Here is a 19,767-nt window from a genome sequence, read left to right on the forward strand (position 1 = left end):
CACAGTAATACTTTATTATATTCATTTACCACAATTTGTTTAGCCATTCTCTTGTCAATGAATACCATACTTGGTTCTCAATCACTTGCTATTGCAGAAACTGTTACTGATATTTTGGTAACCATGGGGACTTTCTTCTTATCAGTGTCTTCCTGAGGGTATAAGCCTAATAATGGAATCTGGCTGAGTTGGCATGGACACATTTATCACATTATTTGTATAATTCCAAGTTCAACAAATGCTGGTGCCAATTCCCAGTTCTACCAATACTGAATGAAAGGGCCTACCTTTGAGACCTGTTAGATGTCCCAGTGCAATGGTGTCAAACTCAAATGGAAATGAGGGCCACTAAACCACATATAAGACTCCCTGCTGACCACATGATGACTGAAGTTTTAAAATTGATCCATGTTTTATAGTATTATTTTTTTTTTAATATTTCCCCCCTCATTTTAGTCTGGTGTGGGTAACACTCTAGAATGAACAGGGACTGTGCATTTAAATAGTGAGTGCTATTATTATCTACCCATAACCCCTCTGACACTCACTACTCCCATCCTTCAACTTCTTTGTCAATTTAGAACTAAGGGTTGGTTTTCTCTGCATTTCTCTTACTGTTAGTGATTTGGAACATTTTTTCATATGGTTGTTAATTGTGTTCATTCTTTCTGAGAACTGTTTGTTGATATCATTTGACTACTTATCTATTGGGAAATGGCTTTTCATTTTATATTTATAATACCTGTGTATGTATATATAAATACATGAATGTATGTGTCTGTATGCACATACCTATTAATTGTTTATATATCTTGAATACTGAAACCTTTATCAGAGAAATTTGATAAACATTTCCCTCCCCCATTGTCACTTCACTTTTTAACCTAAGTGCATTAATTTTGTCTATATAAAAGTTTTCCAGTTTTATAACTATCTATTATATATTCCATAATTGTCTCTATCAATTTTTTGGTTTAGAATATATCTACTATGTATATATGTGATCTGCTTCTCTTATATTTTTTAAGAGTATGATCTTAAATATTAAGGTCACATATCCATTTAGAATATATTATGAAACATTTTCAAGCTTAGTTTCTACCAGACTGCTTTCTAGTTTTTCCATGAGTTTTTTGTTTTTTGTTTTTTTAAGCGAGGCAACTGGGGTTAAGTGACTTGCCCAGGGTCACACAGCTAGTAAGTGTTAAGTGTCTGAGGCCGGATTTGAACTCGGGTACTCCTGAATCCAGGGCTGGTGCTCTATCCACTGCGCCACCTAGCTGCCCCCATGAGTTTTTACTTAATAATAAATAAATAAATGAAGAGAGCTCTTTCCTAAGTAATTTATGATTACCAGTCAAATGAACATTGGGTTATTGAATTCTATCATTTCTAATCCTGCATTGTCTAGTCAGTTTCATTGATCTGCCCTTCTATTTTTAAAAAAATACCAGATGGTTTTGATGACTGTAGTCTGATAGGATTTTATGTAAAACATCTGAATCATTATTCAAGACTTATATTGGTTTGTAGTTTTTTTCCTTTTGTGCTTTTGCCTTCCTAGGTTTAGGTATCTGAACTTTATATTTCTCATAAAAGGAATCTGGTAGGAGGCTTTCTTTTTCAATTTTAGAGAAATCTATGTTGTATTAGTAGAACTACAGGGTCTTTAAAAAATTTGATAGAATTCTCCTGTGAATCCAAGAGGATGATTTTTCTCCCTTTGGGTAGTTTTTTAACAGCTCGTCCTATTTCCTTTTCTGAGACTGGATTATTGGAGATCTCTATTTGATCTTTGGTTAGCTGGGGTATTTTACTTTTCTGAAGCCATTCTACAATTTCTTTTGTTATCATGTATCTATGCATACTAAGTTCTGATCGTTTTTATTTCTTTGGCATTCTTTTATAATTTCACCTTGTTCATTTGCTATTTTGTTGATTTGATTTTCTGTACTCAAATCAGATTGGCCAAAGGTTTATCAATTTTTTAGTCTTTTCAAAGGACCATCTTGTAATCTAATTTATCATTTTTATAATTCGTTGGGGCTTCAATTTCTCCTCTCATTTTAGTATCTCTTCTTTTGTGCTTATTTCAGGTTTATTTGTTGGTTTTCTACCTTTTTTTTAATGCCTATTCAGTTCATTAATTTTTTGTATTTTGTTAATGTATGTTTGTAGGAATCAGATTTTCCCCTTGAGGACTGTGTTAAATAGTAGTATGGTCTTATGTCATCATTATCATTTTCTTTCACAGAACTATTAATTCTTTCTTTGCTTTGTTCTTTGACCTTCTCATTATTAGGAATTCATTCTTAAATCTCCAGCAGGGTCTCTGTCTTCTTTGTACTCCCTGCACTGATTACTATTTTCATCACATTGTTGTCTTCAAATGACTGTGAAACCACCTCTTAGAATGTGGCTCGGCTGGTCTCTGGACAACATACAGACGGTCTTCCATTCACTCTACCTGCATTCATTTCTGCATTTCATAAGATAGGTCAGGACTTAAAGTCACCTTCATGCCTCAATGAGACACAAGAGGAAGAGTATTCACAAACCCACCAATTACCTTTTTCCCAGTTTGTTTCTCCACCATGTCGTTGCTGAGAGAGAAATCTTCTAACTGTGGTGCTTTAGAACACCCACCCTTGGGCATCGTTCTGCTTTCCTTACTTGATCTTCATTTATGCTGCCATCGCTTCGTCATCAACCGTCTGTTTAAAACAAGAAAGAAAATGTTTTCAAAGTTTTCAGACCTTTAGCTCCAATAGTCACAAAACCCGCTAGTCTCACACTGGACTAAATACAATCCATAATCATTGACACGACACAACTTGACAAAGAACATTAACCACTTGCCTGCCAAGTAAGACGCCTGACAATAGAAAATGAGAAGGAAGACAAAGACCATGGCCAGGAAATCCCTATGGATAATCTAAGCATCTAATCTGACAGCATCGAGCAGAGGCTCAACTTTACCTGCCCTAGCCTCAGAGAAGGCTCAAAATTGTTACGGTTACCAGAGATGAGCAGGGGCTATGAATAAGTTAAGTTAAAGCTTCTGCCATTACAAGGAGGCAAACCCTAGGGTATTGACTTAAGCCTTGCCCCAGGTCCCAAGGCATGATGGTTATTCTATATGATTTCAGCCCCTGAAGTAGTCATCTCCAAACCAAGCTCTATCACTCCAATGACAATTATGGTCAGCTCAACTCCTCTATCAGGGGCACTGAAGAGAACTAGGTTGTCCCTAACTGTCTTGGGACACGTGTCCCAATAAAAAGAAAGGTTAAATCCTTTATGCTGTGATGTGCTGATAGGATTTTTTTTTAAGTTAGGAAATTTGGCTTCCTCTCCTGGGTTTGCCTTGGGGTAAGTTACTTGTCTGGACTATGACTTTCTCCTCTGAAAAATGAAGGGGTTACTTAGGAGTGAATTTCTAATGTTGCCCTCAGCTATTGTACTATGACTGTGAGAGAGATTAATGGAGAGGCTCAAGTCACTCACTAGCAAATCACAAACATGATCTTTTCCTTGACCACATTACTAAATAGAACACTACTAAACAGAGTTGACAGCTGCAAAAAGCTGGAATGCCCCCTCTCCTGACTCTAAAGTATGTGTCCCCAGCTGCAGATCTGGGTTGCAGCCATGTTTTTGCCCCTATTTCTAGGTGACAGTCCAGGCTAAGGGTGACCAAGGGGCCTACATTTAGGATGGTAACTTTTTAGGCAAAGTTTTTAAAACTCAAATGAAGGTACGATGACTTTGACCTTACTTCACCATTTCCAGGAGCCCTGCCAGCAATCTATGGCTCAGAAGGTTCATGTGAGGTTGTGAGATGTCTTAAGAGGAACCAAAGGTATGATACATCTGCCTATTTTCATTCCAAAAATTTAACAAGTGCTAACTTCTCACCACTAAACCTTAAACCAATTAAGAATGTCTTTTCTAAACAGCTGCCGTATCCCCCAATACCACTCTGGGAATTCCATAGCTGCATTTTTTTCTTTCCAAAAAGAACCAAACGCAGCCAGTATAAAGTACTATGGAATAAATGCACATGACTCATCTGAGCAAGCATTTTTGGTGAAAACAAGACACTTTCAGAGCAGCTCCTCTCCTTAATATGCACACGTTAATGATATGTAAGTACTCTAATAAATGAAGTCTTCCCTTGGGCACTGGAATAGTAGCTGTATTTAAAATTGGGGCACACATATTCTTGGGATAGGCTTTATTCAAAGAAATAGTCTTTCCACAGAAAATGGTCGACTTTTCTAAGCTCCAAGATCTCCTATTACAATCTTACTCTTCTTCAAAAAGTACATTTTTAAAACACATAAACAAAGATGCCTCTCTTCACAGGGCAAACGGTGATTTACTTTAACCAAGTATACATTTGTTAACATTAAAGAAGGAACAAAACCAAGCTTGTGGTGGATATGGCTTCTCTTTACTGGGCCCATCTTATTCAAAAGGCTTTGAAGTGTTGGCTTTTTTTTTTTTTTAATTAACCTTATTATTCATTTGTAAAAACAAACCGGGGGCAGCTAGGTGGCGCAGTGGATAGAGCACCGGCCCTGGAGTCAGGAGTACCTGAGTTCAAATCCGGCCTCAAACACTTAACACTTACTAGCTGTGTGACCCTGGGCAAGTCACTTAACCCACATTGCCTCACTAAAAAACAACAACAACAACAACAAAAAAACAAACAAAAACAAAAAAAAACCAAACCCCCTAGAACACTCTGGAGCCACAGGATCCGTTTCCCACACTGCCTGATTTAGCCTACAGAATTCACTCACCCACTCTGGATTCCAGTTTTCTCCCATTATGAGGGGGTTTGAAGAACAGTCTTTGAGGTTTCCTCTAGCTCTATCTGTAATCCAGCTGTTTCCTCAGCTGTCTATGATTGGCCTCTGTTTGAGTTCTATTAGAAGACCAAATGTTGGACTTGGTATCAAGTTGGATCTGGATTTGAATGCTACCTCCACCTCCTAGCATTTGTAAAGACCATGTGAGTTACTCATCCTCTCAGCCCGTTTACTCTCAAGTAAAATAAGAGTGATGATAGCTTCAGTACTTACCTCAGAGTGCCTCGGAGAATTAAATGAGAGAAAATATGTCCAGAGCTTGGCAAACAGTCATCATAACTGTCACCATCACCATGACCCTTTACTGGTATAAAACTAGAAAATAATTTGGGAAAAGCAGCTTATAGAAACTACTCTGATCCTAGCCCCCACGACGGTACACACAGGCTCACCCGCATGCTCACAAAGCCATAGAAAATTCTGTGGAAGATGTAACTATGGAGGTCAATACCTGAGAAAATAATCCCTGCTTTCAACAAGAGTATAATCGCTCTGGGGAGGTAAGATACATCTACACAACATATTTAAACAACAACACGACGCAGTACAAGACTGAGTGCTAGATGAACACTGAAGTTGGGGGAAATGTGGACTTGCTAGATCTGCAGCATAGGAAGGAAGGGTTGGGGAGTCTGAGGAGAGTAGCTGGTATTCCAAACAGGAGAGCCAGGATTATTATTTTTTTTTCTTTTAAAAGATATGTTGGGGCAGCTAGGTGGCGCAGTGGATAGAGTTCAAATCCGGCCTCAGACACTTAACGTTTACTAGCTGTGTGACCCTGGGCAAGTCACTTAATCCCAACTGCCTCACTTAAAAAAAAAAAAAGTTATGTTCGCGGAGATGCACAAAAACAAATGGAAATGGGATTGGTGTGGAGGTATACAGATTTAGGAGTCTTCATATTAAGTGATAAATGAAGCCACGAGAGTAAATGAGAACAACCAAAGGAAAGGGAATAGAAAAAAATGAGGCAGGAATGGAAGTGTAGGAAACACGACATCTCTGCAAAAACGGTATAGTTAGAATGATAATCCAAAGACGAGAAAGATTTACTACAAGAGGGCCTCTGGATTGGGGTCATCACAGGAGACCTCAAAAAGAACAATATGATGTAAGGCTGCATGTTCTGCTTATATAGAGCTCTTTCTTATTGCAGAAGCCAAAATTTGATTTCGTTTGCTCACTTTAAACAACATATTCCATATTTTCTTCCAATTTGATTCTATACTATTAGAAAAATATTATCTATTTTCAGTAAATTATTTCTGAATAGAACACAGAAGTTGAAACTTACTATATCCCACACCTGTGAGGAGCTATGCATGCACAATTAATCTTTTACCATAAGGTAGTAAAAGTCAGTAAACAATCATTTAAATACATTCAAAGATGATCATGAAGCAGAAATCCAAACCATATGCTCTCATATAATTATAAATGAATTTCAGTCAAGATGGAAAACAAAATTTTCCAAATACAGGATATGACTAAAATCTAACTCTATGGGTCCACTATACAAGCAAAGATACCTGGTAAGATCCCATAATATAATAAAAAATGTATACTTTGAGTCAAAATTAAGATTTGATTTTGATGATGTCTAAACTAGAAAAGACTTCAGACCACATGTGCTTTCATTTTATTCTCTAAAAAATTCTGCCCACTCAATGTCATTTAGTTAGCTTTACTAAGATATCTATCTTTTAATGTAGGGCCCTGAAATCTATTTCACCGACAAAGTGCCAAGCAGATAGATGCCAGATTAATTCTACCTCCTTCTTCATCTAGCTGACTCATTACCCTTGGAAAGCTTTCTACTTCACCATGTAAACAGAGCACTGCCCTATTTAACAGCTTATAGGGAATGCTACTTTTGCACAATAAATACTAACAACTCACAGTTCTTATTTCATTTTAGAACTACCAGTGGAAAATCTATTGTGTTTAAGTAGGTATTTGAAGAGAAGGCCAGAAGGAAAAGAACAGAACTTTTAAATAACAAAAATGGTATAATCTGAGTATTCCAAGTCACTTAGTTCCACTTACTCTTTATTAGAATATTGGCCATAAAACTCTTTTTACATCCGCTTGAAATTTACCTAATCAAGATGCAGATATTTTTGAAGAAAAAAAATTAATTGATCTCCCAAACAAGATAATTCTATCTATGTCTACAGTAGGGGAAGTAGAAAGCCAAATATATTATGCAACATTACATAATCCTTAATACTTCACTAGAGTAACAAGAGAAAAAATGTTTACATTTTGGCAACTGGCCAAGTACTGGACTTTTATAGCCCATGAGCAAACAGAATGCAGTCATTCCCTTTCCGAAATGGCAGCTGTTCTAAAACGCATTTATTTTTTTTCCCTTGAATTTAAAAGAAAAATGGTACACAAGAATTCCATATGGAAAAGAAGAAAGGAAGGAGTAGGCCAGGAGCCCAAATAATGAGCCTCCATCCCTTTAAAGTTTAAGCATCAGTGACTTTCCCCATTAGAATTCTCCTTCCACGGTCACAGAGAGAACCACTTCACAACTTAGCAGAAGATCTTCCTACGTAAAACTGTAGCACAGAAAAAAATTATTAACAGGTACTCAGACTGTGGCCAAACCCACGCTTACCAATTTTCTAAGACTTGACACAACTTGACCTCTACTGACCTCAACCCAAATGAAAAAATGGTTACCTTCAAACTACAGGGAGATGTTAGAAGACTTCAGTGAAGGGCAGATATCATTAATACTTAACTTTTATGTAATGTCTTTATTGCTGTTGAGCTCTTTTAAAGTCCACTGAGGAGCCCCATTTTATCAAAGGAAATGTGATGCCTCTAGAACAGCCTATATTAATATGTATAAATTCTAGAATTAGCTGATAAGCTCTTAGAGTTTCTTGCTACGAATGTCAAAATAATATATATGCTGAATGACAATGCCAAAATCAACATCATTTAAAGATACCATTAATATTTGTGCTTTCTTTCCAGCCAAACTGCGGGGAAAGTAAGAAGGATATCTCCATTTAAAAACCTTTTTTAAAAAACCCTAAGGTTCTAATAGTGCAGGAAAAGAATGCTGATTTTGACATCCTAGTAAGTGGTTTCAAATCCTCCAAATGCCACTGATATTATTACCTGGGTAACTTGGAGCCAATCATTTAAACTCTATGGGCTATAGTTTTGTTCACAATAAAATGAGAGTTAACTACATGAACGCTGAGGTCTTCTTTAGCTCTGGATTTTCAATACTAAATTAAATCCCATTTATTTAATGATCTCATTCAGATCACAGCCCCAATCTCTATGTCCCTCTCTTGTGTGTCTCTCATACTCCAGAGTACCATGTGCAAATACCCGCTGGACAGGTGCATTTCCATTTTTTTCTTCTTTCATTACTGTCTTTGAGTGACTACGTTCCTTCCCTTGACTAAACCTCAGTTGATGTTTTCTTGGCTGACTCACATTCATAATCTATGGGGGAAAGAGGCAGCATAATATGGGGAAGAAAGGCTGGCACAGGAGTGCGGAAAGTCTAGGACTGAGCCCCAGTTCAGGAAGGTCCTGGCTGTATGAGCAGGAGCAGATCACCTCTTCCTCCCCACCCCCAGCTTCACATCCAACCCCTATATACTGAAATGATATAATGTAAGTAAATGTGAAGCACAGTAAAACTCAAGAATGATGAGCACTGGTTTAGCGGCCCTTTGTCCAAGAGGACTTCTTTCTCCCACCTCTGAGTCCTCAAGGTCTGGAATTCTCTTGTCCCCTCACCTCCATCTCCCTTTCTGTAGGAAGCGTTCCCTGAACTCACCAATTAGCTAATGCCATTGCCCTCATTCTCTCTTCATCCAGGTTACTGATGTGTTGATTCCAACATTAGAAAGGGAGCTCCTTGAAGGCAAGGAAGACTATGCTCTTCCTTTCTTTGAATCCCCAAAGCTCAGCATAGGGCTGGACACATAGCAATAGCATAATGAATGCTTGCTGACATGTCAACAGTTGTTACAATTACAAGGGGATATTTTTCTTGGTTATTGTGGTTTTGCTTATTTTTTAAATTTAAAAAACATTTTCCAAATAATACATGAAAACAATACTTAACAGTCATTTTGTTGGAATTTTGAATTCCAAATTCCTTCCCTCCCTGCCATGGTAAGCAATATGTATTATGTACATATATATATATATATGCATGCAATAATGCAAAACACATTTCAATATTAGTTACATCATAAAAGAAGTCACAGTCCCCCTTCCTATTCCAACCCCCTGACACATACAAAAATAAAGTACTTCAATCTGCATTCAGATTCCATCAGTTCTTTCTTTTCTTTGGGGAACTGTCTGGGATCACTGCTTGTATTGCTGGAAATAGCTAAGTCATTCGACTGATCATTGGACAATACAGCTGTTACTGTGTTCGATGTTCTGGTTCTGTTCACTTTGCATCAGTTTATGTAAGTCTTTCTGGGTTTTTCTGAAATCATACTGCTCATAATTTCTTACAACACAATAGTATTCCATTATAATCATATACCACTATTTCTTCAGCCATTCCTCAATTGATGAACAGCCCCTGAATTCCCAGTTCATTGCCAGGACAAGAGGAGTTGTGATAATTTTAAAAAAAAAAAATTTTTTTTAATACAGAGAGAAAGAGAGAGAGGGGGGGGGGGGAGATCCTTTCTCCTTTTTTTGGAGATCTATGGAATGCAGACCTAGCACTGGGATAGCTGGGTGGAAGGACATGCAGTTTGATTGCCCTTTTGGCATAGTTCCAAATTGCTCTCCAGAATGGTTGATCAGTTCACAATTCCACCAACAGTTGTACATCACTGTCCCAATTTTCCCACATCCCTCCAACATTTATAATTTTCTTTTTCTGTCATACTAGGCAGTCTGAGAAGGGTGTGAGGTGGTATCTCAGAGCTGTTTTAATTTGCATTTCTCTAATCAATAGTGATTTAGAGCATTTTTTTTCATATGACTATAGATATCTTTGACCTATTTACCTGAAAACTGACTGTTCATATTCTTTAGCCATTTATCAATTGGGAGAATGACTTTTATTCTTATATATTTGACTCAGTTCTCTATATATTTGAGAAATGAGGCCATTATCAGAGATACTTGCTATAAAAAACTTTCCCCAGCTTTCTGCTTTCCTTCTCATCTTGGCTGCACTGGTTTTGTTTGTGCAAAATCTTTTAAATTTAATATCAGAATTATCCATTCCACATCTCTCAATGTTCTCGCTCTCTCTCTTGTTTGGTCATAAAAATTTCCCTTCTCCATAGATCTGACAGGTAAACTATTCCTTGCTCTAATTTGTTTATGGCATATGCCCTTTATGTCTAAATCTATTTTTGATTATTTAAACAAGAACCACTTAACAAGATTATAAAAAAGCAAACCACTGTCCCTGCCCACAAGGAGCTTATAATTTAATGGGAGACACAATATTTAAACAAATATATAAAAGCAAATTATATGCACAATAAATAGGAAATTTGCAAAGGGAAGGTAGTAGGGAATGGTTGTCCAGACTAGCCTGAAGACCTCTAAGCAGGAGAAAGCTACCACTAACCCTGAGGGTAACATATTCTACTTTTGGATATCTCTAATTTTAGTGCTTCCTGACAACAAGCCTAAATTTAGCCTCTGTGCTTCCCTACCCTTGGTCCCTTATTCTGCCCTCAAGGGCCAAAGAGAACAAGTTTAATGTGTCCTCCACAGAACCCTCAATATAAAGCTATCAAGTTTCTCTGTTTTCTTTTCTCCAAGCTAAAAATAGCTCCATTCTTTTATGTGATCCTTCTAGATCCCAGACTCAAGGCTCTTCAAGAGCCAGGCTACCTAACTCTGGACACGGTGGTTTTTCGCTGCATTTCTTAAACTTTGTGCTCTCTACATCACATGTAGACTTGACTAGAGAAGAATTCAGTGGGATTATCACTTCCCCAATTCCTGGAAGTTCTAAACCTCTTAAGGAAGTCCCAAGATCCCATTAGCTCTTTTGGTTGCCTCTTCACAATGACTCCTACTGAACTTGACATGCACTAAAAGACCCAAACAATTGTTGTCTATCCATGGTTAGACATTTGCACAGTTGATTTTTTGGCACCTATGTGAAAGACTTTGCATTTATGCCTATTCTTATTTCATCCTACTAGATTTAGCGTCAATGTCTTTTTATCCTGTCAAGATCCTTTTGGATTATAAATTCCCCACTGTGTTAGTCCAGCTTTGCATAATCTGCATGTATGATGAGTATGCCATCTATGTTTTACCCAAGTCACTGATAAAAATGGTAAACAGCAAAGGATGAAACTTAGATTTACAGCGTAATTACATAGAGACATCTAGCCACCCTACCATTAACCATCTGCTGTTCAGTTGTTTCAGGTCTGTTTGAATCTTCATGACCACATCTGGGGTTATCTTGCAAAGATACTGGAATGGTTTGCCATTTCCTTCTCCAGCTCATTTTACAGATGCAGAACTGGGGCAAACAGGGTTAAGTGACAGGCCCAGGGTCACATAAATACTAAGTGTCTGAGGTCAGGCTTTGAATTTAGTTTGAACTTAAGAAGATGAGACTTCCTGACTCCAACCCTGGCACTCCATGTACTGTGCCACCTAGCCAACCTCATTAAAAACTCCTCTTTGGGGGGCAGCTAGATGGCGCAGTGGATAAAGCACCAGCCCTGGAGTCAGGAGTACCTGAGTTCAAATCCGGCCTTAGACACTTAATACTTAACTAGCTCTGTGACCCTGGGCAAGTCACTTAACCCCAATTGCCTCACCAAATAAATAAATAAATAAATAAATAAATCGGTTTGGAGCAGCTAGGTGGCGCACTGGATAGAGCACTGGCCCTGGATTCAGGAGTACCTGAGTTCAAATCCGGCCTCGGACACTTAACACTTACTAGCTGTGTGACCCTGGGCAAGTCACTTGACCCCAATTGCCCTGCAAAAAAACAAACAAACAAAAAAAAAATACCTCCTCTTTGAATTCTCTTACTACAGAGTCCATCTGATTTTTCTATTGTCTGTTACTTTAAAATTATATTGGGGGCAGCTAGGTGGCACAGTGGATAGAGCACTGGCCCTGGAGTCAGGAGTACCTGAGTTCAAATCCGGCCTCAGACACTTAACACTTACTAGCTGTGTGACCCTGGGCAAATCACTTAACCCCAATTGCCTCACTTTTATAGATAGATAGATAGATAGATAGATAGATAGATAGATAGATAGATAGATAGATAGATAGATAGATAGATAGATAGATAGATAGGACTATAAGATTGCTAAGGGCAGGAGCTGTCTTTTGCTTCTTTTTGTATTACCAGGCTTTAGGCAATAGTTAATAAACATTTATTAAGAGGTTATTATGTGCTAATCACTCGGGCTATAAATATGGGGGAGCGGGGGCAGGGAAAGAATGACAATGCTTATAGTCTACTGGAAGAAGACAACACACAAAAGGAAGCCCTGAAAAAGGAAGGGTCAGGGAGAGAAGGTATCCAATGGATAGGGCCATGGTAGAGAAGTCACAAAGTAGCACAGAGTCAGTAAGAAATGAGAAGTTTGAGCTAGGCTCTTTCCTTAAATGGAGGTTTTGGAGTCCATGGCTCCACTCTTCCAATTAGAGGAAAGATAGTGATGAAGTGAATGAAGTTCCAAGATTGATGAAATCTTGCAGGATACTGTCTTGCCAATAACAGACTTCCTGGGACATAGTAGAGAAGTCCTGAAGTAGGATAGTCAATGGCTGGCTTAATAAGAGTTTCTTTATTGACAGGTTGTCCCACTGTATCTATCTTCTCCATAAAAAGAGTATGAAATTCTTTATGAAAAGTCATGCTAAAACACAGAGAAACTAGATCCACAATATTCCACTCATTTCCTAGCTTAGTCATATTGTCAGATGGGGAAATGAAGTTAGTCTGTTATTACCTGTTTTTCTCAAGCCACCTTGTGGCTCCTTTATAATCACCCCCCACACACACACACACACACACCCCACCCCGGCCTAGATATCTGCCAATCCTTTCTGAAATTAAGACATCTATGAGAAGGTTAGAATTCTTACATCAGAGACCACACTTGGCATCTTCTGGCTACGGTTCACTTGGGAAACAGGAATTCTAAGATCAACTCATAGTTATCAATGGATTAAAATTAAACTATTCATATGGGATTTGAATAAGAGACAATAAAAGGAATTGCATTAGGTATAGCATAAACTGACTTATGAATTAATACGGTATTTTAACCAAACCCTTATCTATCATGTTACAGGAAAAAATGCAGAATGGCACAATCAATGTAATTATTTAAAGGGCTCTCTTGCGTCTTTCAAAAGACCTGACAATAGATGGGGAAATCTGATGCACTGAAAACACAGAACTTGTTACTACAGGACATGGGGATTCAGGTTGAATTAGTTTCAGTGGATGTGGGGTGATTTGTTGCCCAAATTAGAATGAAATCCCTGTTCTTGGTCATACTGGAAAGAGATAGTCTGAATACAACAGGTAAACTCCCCAAACTCACTTTGCTAGCTTCTAGGAACACTTCCATAGTGTCACCTCAATAAAATCCACAAACATTCTGAAGTTTCTAAGGGTCTCCTCTTCCTGTTTTCTCCGGCTTCCTTGAGTACAATGCTAACTTTCTAGATTACAGTTCCTCCTTCATTTCCTGAAGAAAGAAAAGGAAGTTGGATCTTTTTGTAACAAGTTTTGTGAATTATAATTCTTATTTCTACACACACATATCCCTTCTAAAAGATCCAGTTTTTGAAATTAAGATCCTAATGCTTAAAAAAAGATCCTAATACTTCAAAACATCACACTAATTGCATCTGACAAAGTCCATGTCAAAAAAGTTATCACTGCTACAGTTTTCTCCAAAATTCTATCATAAGTGCAAAAAGAGTCACTCAGTATCTGTCTGTCTGTCTGTCTCTCATATTGGGTAAGACTTGTTATAAAAAGAACATAAATTTAACCTATTTTGAATTCGTAAATGCCTATCCTGATTACAAATTCTTGACATTATACAAAATGAGCATTAAAGAAACTAAATCTGATATAGTTAGTTCTAAGTGCTAGTGAGATGTCAACATTCATCAAAGAAAACCAGAATCTCAATTGGCCTCTGCCTCTCTCACATGATAGTACACTGCCCAGAGCAAGAAACTCTTAAGGATGTTTTTAATACCTTTATGTGGAAGGAAGCTGGATTTCCGTTCACTACAATGCTCCAAGGAAGATTGAACCTCCCCCCAAAATTATATATTTAACTCAAAAAATTAGAGGCATTAAGAGTATGCTACCGAGTAGGAAAAATTCTGCTAAGAGATTGATTTTTTTAAAAAAATCTAATTCACGGAGGCAGCTAGGTGGTGCAGTGGATAGAGCACCGGCCCTGGATTCAGGAGGACCTGAGTTCAAGTCTGGCCTCAGACATTTGACAGTTACTAGCTGTGTGATCCTGGGCAAGTGACAACCCCCACTGTCCCACCCTAAAAAAGAAGGAAGGAAGGAAAGAAAGAAAAATCTAATTCATGGTACTATTTACCCAATAAAAACTCTACCTGCTTGCACAAATGGTCATTTCTCATTTGATGTTATAAAAATTGGACTAAAAAAAATCTCATATATTCACATATTCACAAAATTATTACTTATCCCTTCATAAACTATTATAATTGCTCTATTCCCCCTCATACATCCCCAAGTTATCTAATAGTCTAGTTGAAGAACAATAGCTAGCTAGCCAGGTAAGGAAAACCAGGTCTAAAATAATTAAGGGGGAGGCGGGGAGAGGAGAGAGCTAGGTGGCACAGTGGATAAAGCACTGGCCTTGAATTCAGGAGGACCTGAGTTCAAATCCAGCCTCAGACACTTGACACTTACTAGCTGTGTGACCCTGGGCAAGTCATTTAACCCTCATTGTCTGGCTCCCCAAGCAAAGTAAAATAATTAATTGGGGGAGGGGGGAGAGGAGAGGAAACAATTAAGATGGAATCAAGAAGGTTGTACCCATTGAAATATTGCATATTGGGACTTTCATGGACCAAAGAATCTATTTGTGGAAAAATATGAACATTATATTATTGAAGGCAAACAAATCTGATCAAGTAGTGTCCCACCCAATCCTCAAACACTACCACCACCACCACCACCACCATCATCATCATCATCATTACTTTCTCATCTTTTAGATGGGATAAGAAATAATGCCACGACTAGTATTCCTTTACATTCAATACTCTACTCAATGTGAATAATACTGTGGCTTTTATAATTGGTGTGGATCATCAAAGCAAGTTCTCTACACTTTGGAAGCTTTATTCTTTGTAGCTTAGAGATTATGAATATTTTAGATACCAACATTTACTGTTTTTGAGTTTTTATGAATCAATGTTATGATCTGATGTTCAGTCTATGAAAATGGTCTGGGAATCCAGTATAGTTTATTGTTTTTGACCTTTCTAGGATATGCATAATATCTATGGGAGTCACCTATTAGTCTCCAAAAGATAATACATAATTTTGGACAAAAGAACTAAGACTAGATAGGTCATGTCTAGCTACGGTCACAAAGAGCTAGATATTGAGAAGAGGCCAAATGTTTGCAGCACATTGCACTAACACCTCTTCCATCATTTACTTACATGTTCTAAAGTTTCACTAGTCCAGGCTCCTTAAGGATATCCCTTTTGACAATTCCTGTGGCTATGACCTAATGCTAAATTATAATCATAAACCCTTCATTTTCCATAAAGAAATGTGCATCAGTCATTTATCAACATATCCTTGGCTGAAAAAAATGGAGAACCTTTGGATTATTCTCTTAAATCTTAGTTTTTCATAGCTACACCCATATAATAGCCCTTCCAGTTGTACTCCACAAATGCAAAGTCACAAATGCAACCACTCATTAGAACCATTTGGTAAAGGGTTATTTACCCCAAAGTACAGCACAAGTTTTCTTTAGGATTTTGCCCCTTTTGTGACTTGATCTAAGAGTGTCTATTAATCTTCCAACTTTTTGTTATCTATTGTTATCATTGTGAACTGAGAGTAGGAGAAGTATTGGGAAGACTAACGCCTGGAAAAGCCAGAATAATGAGCCTAAGGGCAACTAATTGATTAGGCTAAAAAATTCCCTAAAGTACTAGGCAGTTAGGCTGGTGAACCTGTGTTCTTAAAGGCTAAGTCAATTACTAGTCTCTTAAGTCCCAGGCAACTTGTTATGGCTTTAGATATAAGCATCAGTAATGGATTACACAATTGTCATATGGGAACTAAACATGTCCAGATCTTTCCCATAATTAAAAAACTTCAATTCATTCAATAAACATTTGTTGAGCACCTACTATGTGCTGGGCACTATGCTAAGCCACAGACTATCCCAGTTCAGCTACCTTTCTAAATATCACTTTCCCTTTTTATAACAAAATGGCTTAGTCATATATTAATAGCCACAATCTGACTGAAACTGCTCTCTCCAAGATTATGAATAATCATGAAAAACTCCCTCAGTTAAGATCCCATCACCTTGGGCAGACTGGAGAAACCCAGGGTACGTTCTAATGTTTTTAAATAAAATATAACAGAGCAAAGAGGAAAAAATTATATTGGAACATAGTTATCAAAAAAAAATCCTTTTTTAAGTTCACAAATCTTAGGTTAAAAGCTCCTGACATAGTTTCTCAAGCTTGACTTCAAAATCTCTAATGGTTCCCTATTGCTTTGAGGATAAAACTTAAACATAGATACATGCGCAGACATATCTAGCACTTAAGGTTCAACATATTCCAGCTTGTTTTTAAGGGTGTTTTCAGGGTGAAAACACATTAAAGGTGGGGAAGATGAAAAACCTTCTGATGTTCCCCTTTTCACACATCAGTCTCCATCTAAGTAGTATCTCTTGCTCTTCTTCAATAATGAAAAGAGCATGGTAAGGCAAAGTATTCACTCTGAATGAATGGCCCACAAAAAAGTCTTGCAGAATTGACAAGGACCTACTATGTGCAAGGTGCAGTGAGTATAACTACAAAGAATTCTTACTTCCAAGGGACTTAACAGAGAAGAAAATTAGTAAGTATATAAATTATTTATTCCAGAGTCCTGATTCTGCTCTAGGGTAAATCCTAACTTGATAGCAAAGAAGGATATTAAAATGATCGTGGAGTACTTCCCCAAATAGAGATTGATCATCAATCAGTATTTTATTAAGCACTTGCTACATGCCCAAGTCTGTCTAAAGCACTGGGGGTACAAGTACAAAGAATGAAACAATCCCTTTTGGCAAGGACTGTCTTTGCCATTCTTTGTATCTTCAGGCATTAAGCACTGTACCTGGTACATAGTGGGTATTTAATGAATGTCTATGGATGTAAAACGTTCTTCATGTCAAAACAAAAGGCTGTAAAACTTGGCATTACAGTAGATCAGATGACAAAACACTAACTACTACAACCTAAAGAGTACAACTGTCTTAAGGTTGTATGTTAGACACTAATCTTTATCAATGTGGTCCATATGACATGCAGAGCACTGCGATAGAATACAGTCTCCTATTTTCCAACAATTTGCATAATTAACATACTTTATCTTCCTAACACGAGTATTACCACATCTTATAGATGGAGAAGCAGAGATAGAAAATGACATCTAGCCGCTGCTACCTTCCTTTAACTGGCCAGTCTATGCTCTGTGCTTTGGGGTATTACAGTAAAGTGATATTGTTCAAGCCGCTTTAGCAAGGACTATGCTTTTTAATCACAATATGAAATCTCATCTGTACATCAGAAAAAATCCAGCGGTCCATCATGAAATCACATTTCCCTACAGGTCTCCCTCTAAATAGACTTCAGTTCATTTGGATAAGCATCTCAACAGTAGATATTCTTCTTCCTTCCCAATGTAAGCAGGCAGTCCTTGCCAACAAAAAAAGGTATAAGGAGGGTAGGGACACCAAGTCAGTCCCTAGAGACCCACACAGCCAACATGCGTGCTAACACAAACCCTCCCCATTGCAACAAAAGCATCACAGTCCTTGTGTCCTGGACAAGTTTATCCTCTTTCATTTAACTGAAAAGTATGTTCTATTAAAAGGATTCCCCCCCCCCCAAAATCTGCTTACACCCCCCACCTTTCAAATTCCATAACAAATTTGGTTTATATGTGAATGTGCATCTCCCACTAAGGTAGTGAACAGCTGATATGTTAGGAGTGGGTGGGAACAGCATTTTACTTGTATAAAACTTGAAGAGGCAGCACTGTCACTGACCGTCATTAAGGCATTAACGTCCTGACCCACCGTGGGGGTGGAATCATTTCACTATTTCTCAGAAATAAAAGGAAAAGAATTTTAATGAAAGTCTATCAGTATAGCAGAAATCTATTTAATGCGATTGTTCATCTATAACCTGTATCAGATTGCTTGCTGTTCTGGGGCGGGGGAAGGGAGGGAGGGAGGGAGGGAGGCAGAAAAATTTGAAACTAGAAATCTTGTAAAAACAAATGAACCTCATCCTCAACTATAAAATGGAAATCAAATGAGAACAGAGTGCTGCACAAACTGAAGTCATAAATGAAAATATCAACAGCTATTATAATTATAAACCAACTTGAAAATTATCATGAAAATATTTTTTTCTTTCAGTAATAATCACCTCAAGGTAAGTCTCAACATCACATATTTTTTTTCACTGAATTCCTCTGAATATTTACAGAAAACATCCAAACTTTATTACTAGAAAAATACTTTCATTAACACTGTACAATTTTTGCTTTTGGCAATTTTTGAGTCTTTTTTGAGGGGTGGGGTATAAAATATATTTGCTATGGTTACTTAGACCTTTTAGCCATCTTCCTATTTGAAAACAGTATCTGTGATATGAAATGTTCATGGGTTTCAATGCTCTACAAAGGCCGATAAGCCTCATATTATATCTAACTCGCCATCAAGAGGGTTTAACTTTTATCTCCCATCAACAAATGTATCTGGCAAAGTGTGGTGAAGCCTATAAATACTTTTTTTCAAAAATATTTTTTAAAATGACATAATATATGAAAAGTATATAAGATTAGAAAAGCAAAACAATTATATTTGAGTTGGCAAGCTATTTAAAAAGGGAGAGAGAGAGCGAACAAGTTTCCACACCTTACTTAAGAGCCATTAATCTATAAAGTTGTTAGACACATAACTAGAAGGTAGTGTCACATATTTTGCCCCTTTAGAACTTCAGAATTATTTTGAAGAGAGGACAAGACAAGACCAAACTGTTAAAGTGAAAATGGAGGGAAGGGAGGAAATGGTAAATGCACAATTCTTGGCCATGAATACTACTGAGATGGAGTAATTTCCTCTTGTGGTACCATCTGTCACACGACCTGCAAGAGAAATTAAGATGCTAGAATATGTCTCTTCTTTGCCCCATATAAAAGTTTTCTCAATCAATAGTTGAATTTACAATCTGGATCATCGAGACCACTGTTTTTCTGTCCCCAGCAACTCAGTAAACAGCACAACAGTCAATAATATATGTATGACTGAAATAGCACTTATACTTAAACCATATTAGGCACTTAATAAATGCTAATAAGCACTGGGGGGTTGGGAGAAGAGAAGAGCACAAGCCACCCACACACACATACCCCCCACACCCACTGAACTTATGTCTAGTAAACATCTTAAACATCATCTATCTAAAATAGAACTCATTATCTGTCCCCTGTGCCTGGAACACTTTCCCATCTCCTCTCTGACTATCAACCTCCTTGGCTTCCCTTAAATTCCAACTACAATCCCACCTCCTGCAAGAAGCTTTTCCCAACCCCTCTTAATTCCCATGCCTTCCC

At 37.6% G+C, this 19,767-nt stretch overlaps 1 protein-coding gene across 3 annotated transcripts in view; it reads right to left on the reverse strand.

Moving 5' to 3' along the window:
• ANKRD11 (ankyrin repeat domain 11) overlaps positions 1-19,767 on the reverse strand; it is a 340,340-nt gene that overhangs the window by 114,637 nt on the left and 205,936 nt on the right. For all 3 annotated transcript variants that reach the window (XM_043982786.1, XM_043982785.1, XM_043982787.1), the window contains one exon: positions 2,570-2,714. In XM_043982786.1, the coding sequence (XP_043838721.1) occupies positions 2,570-2,656 (87 nt within the window). In that variant the 5' untranslated portion in view covers positions 2,657-2,714. The remainder of the gene's footprint in view (positions 1-2,569; positions 2,715-19,767) is intronic.

Source organism: Dromiciops gliroides, chromosome 2 (assembly GCF_019393635.1).
Source record: "Dromiciops gliroides isolate mDroGli1 chromosome 2, mDroGli1.pri, whole genome shotgun sequence".
Lineage (NCBI taxonomy): Eukaryota > Metazoa > Chordata > Mammalia > Microbiotheria > Microbiotheriidae > Dromiciops > Dromiciops gliroides.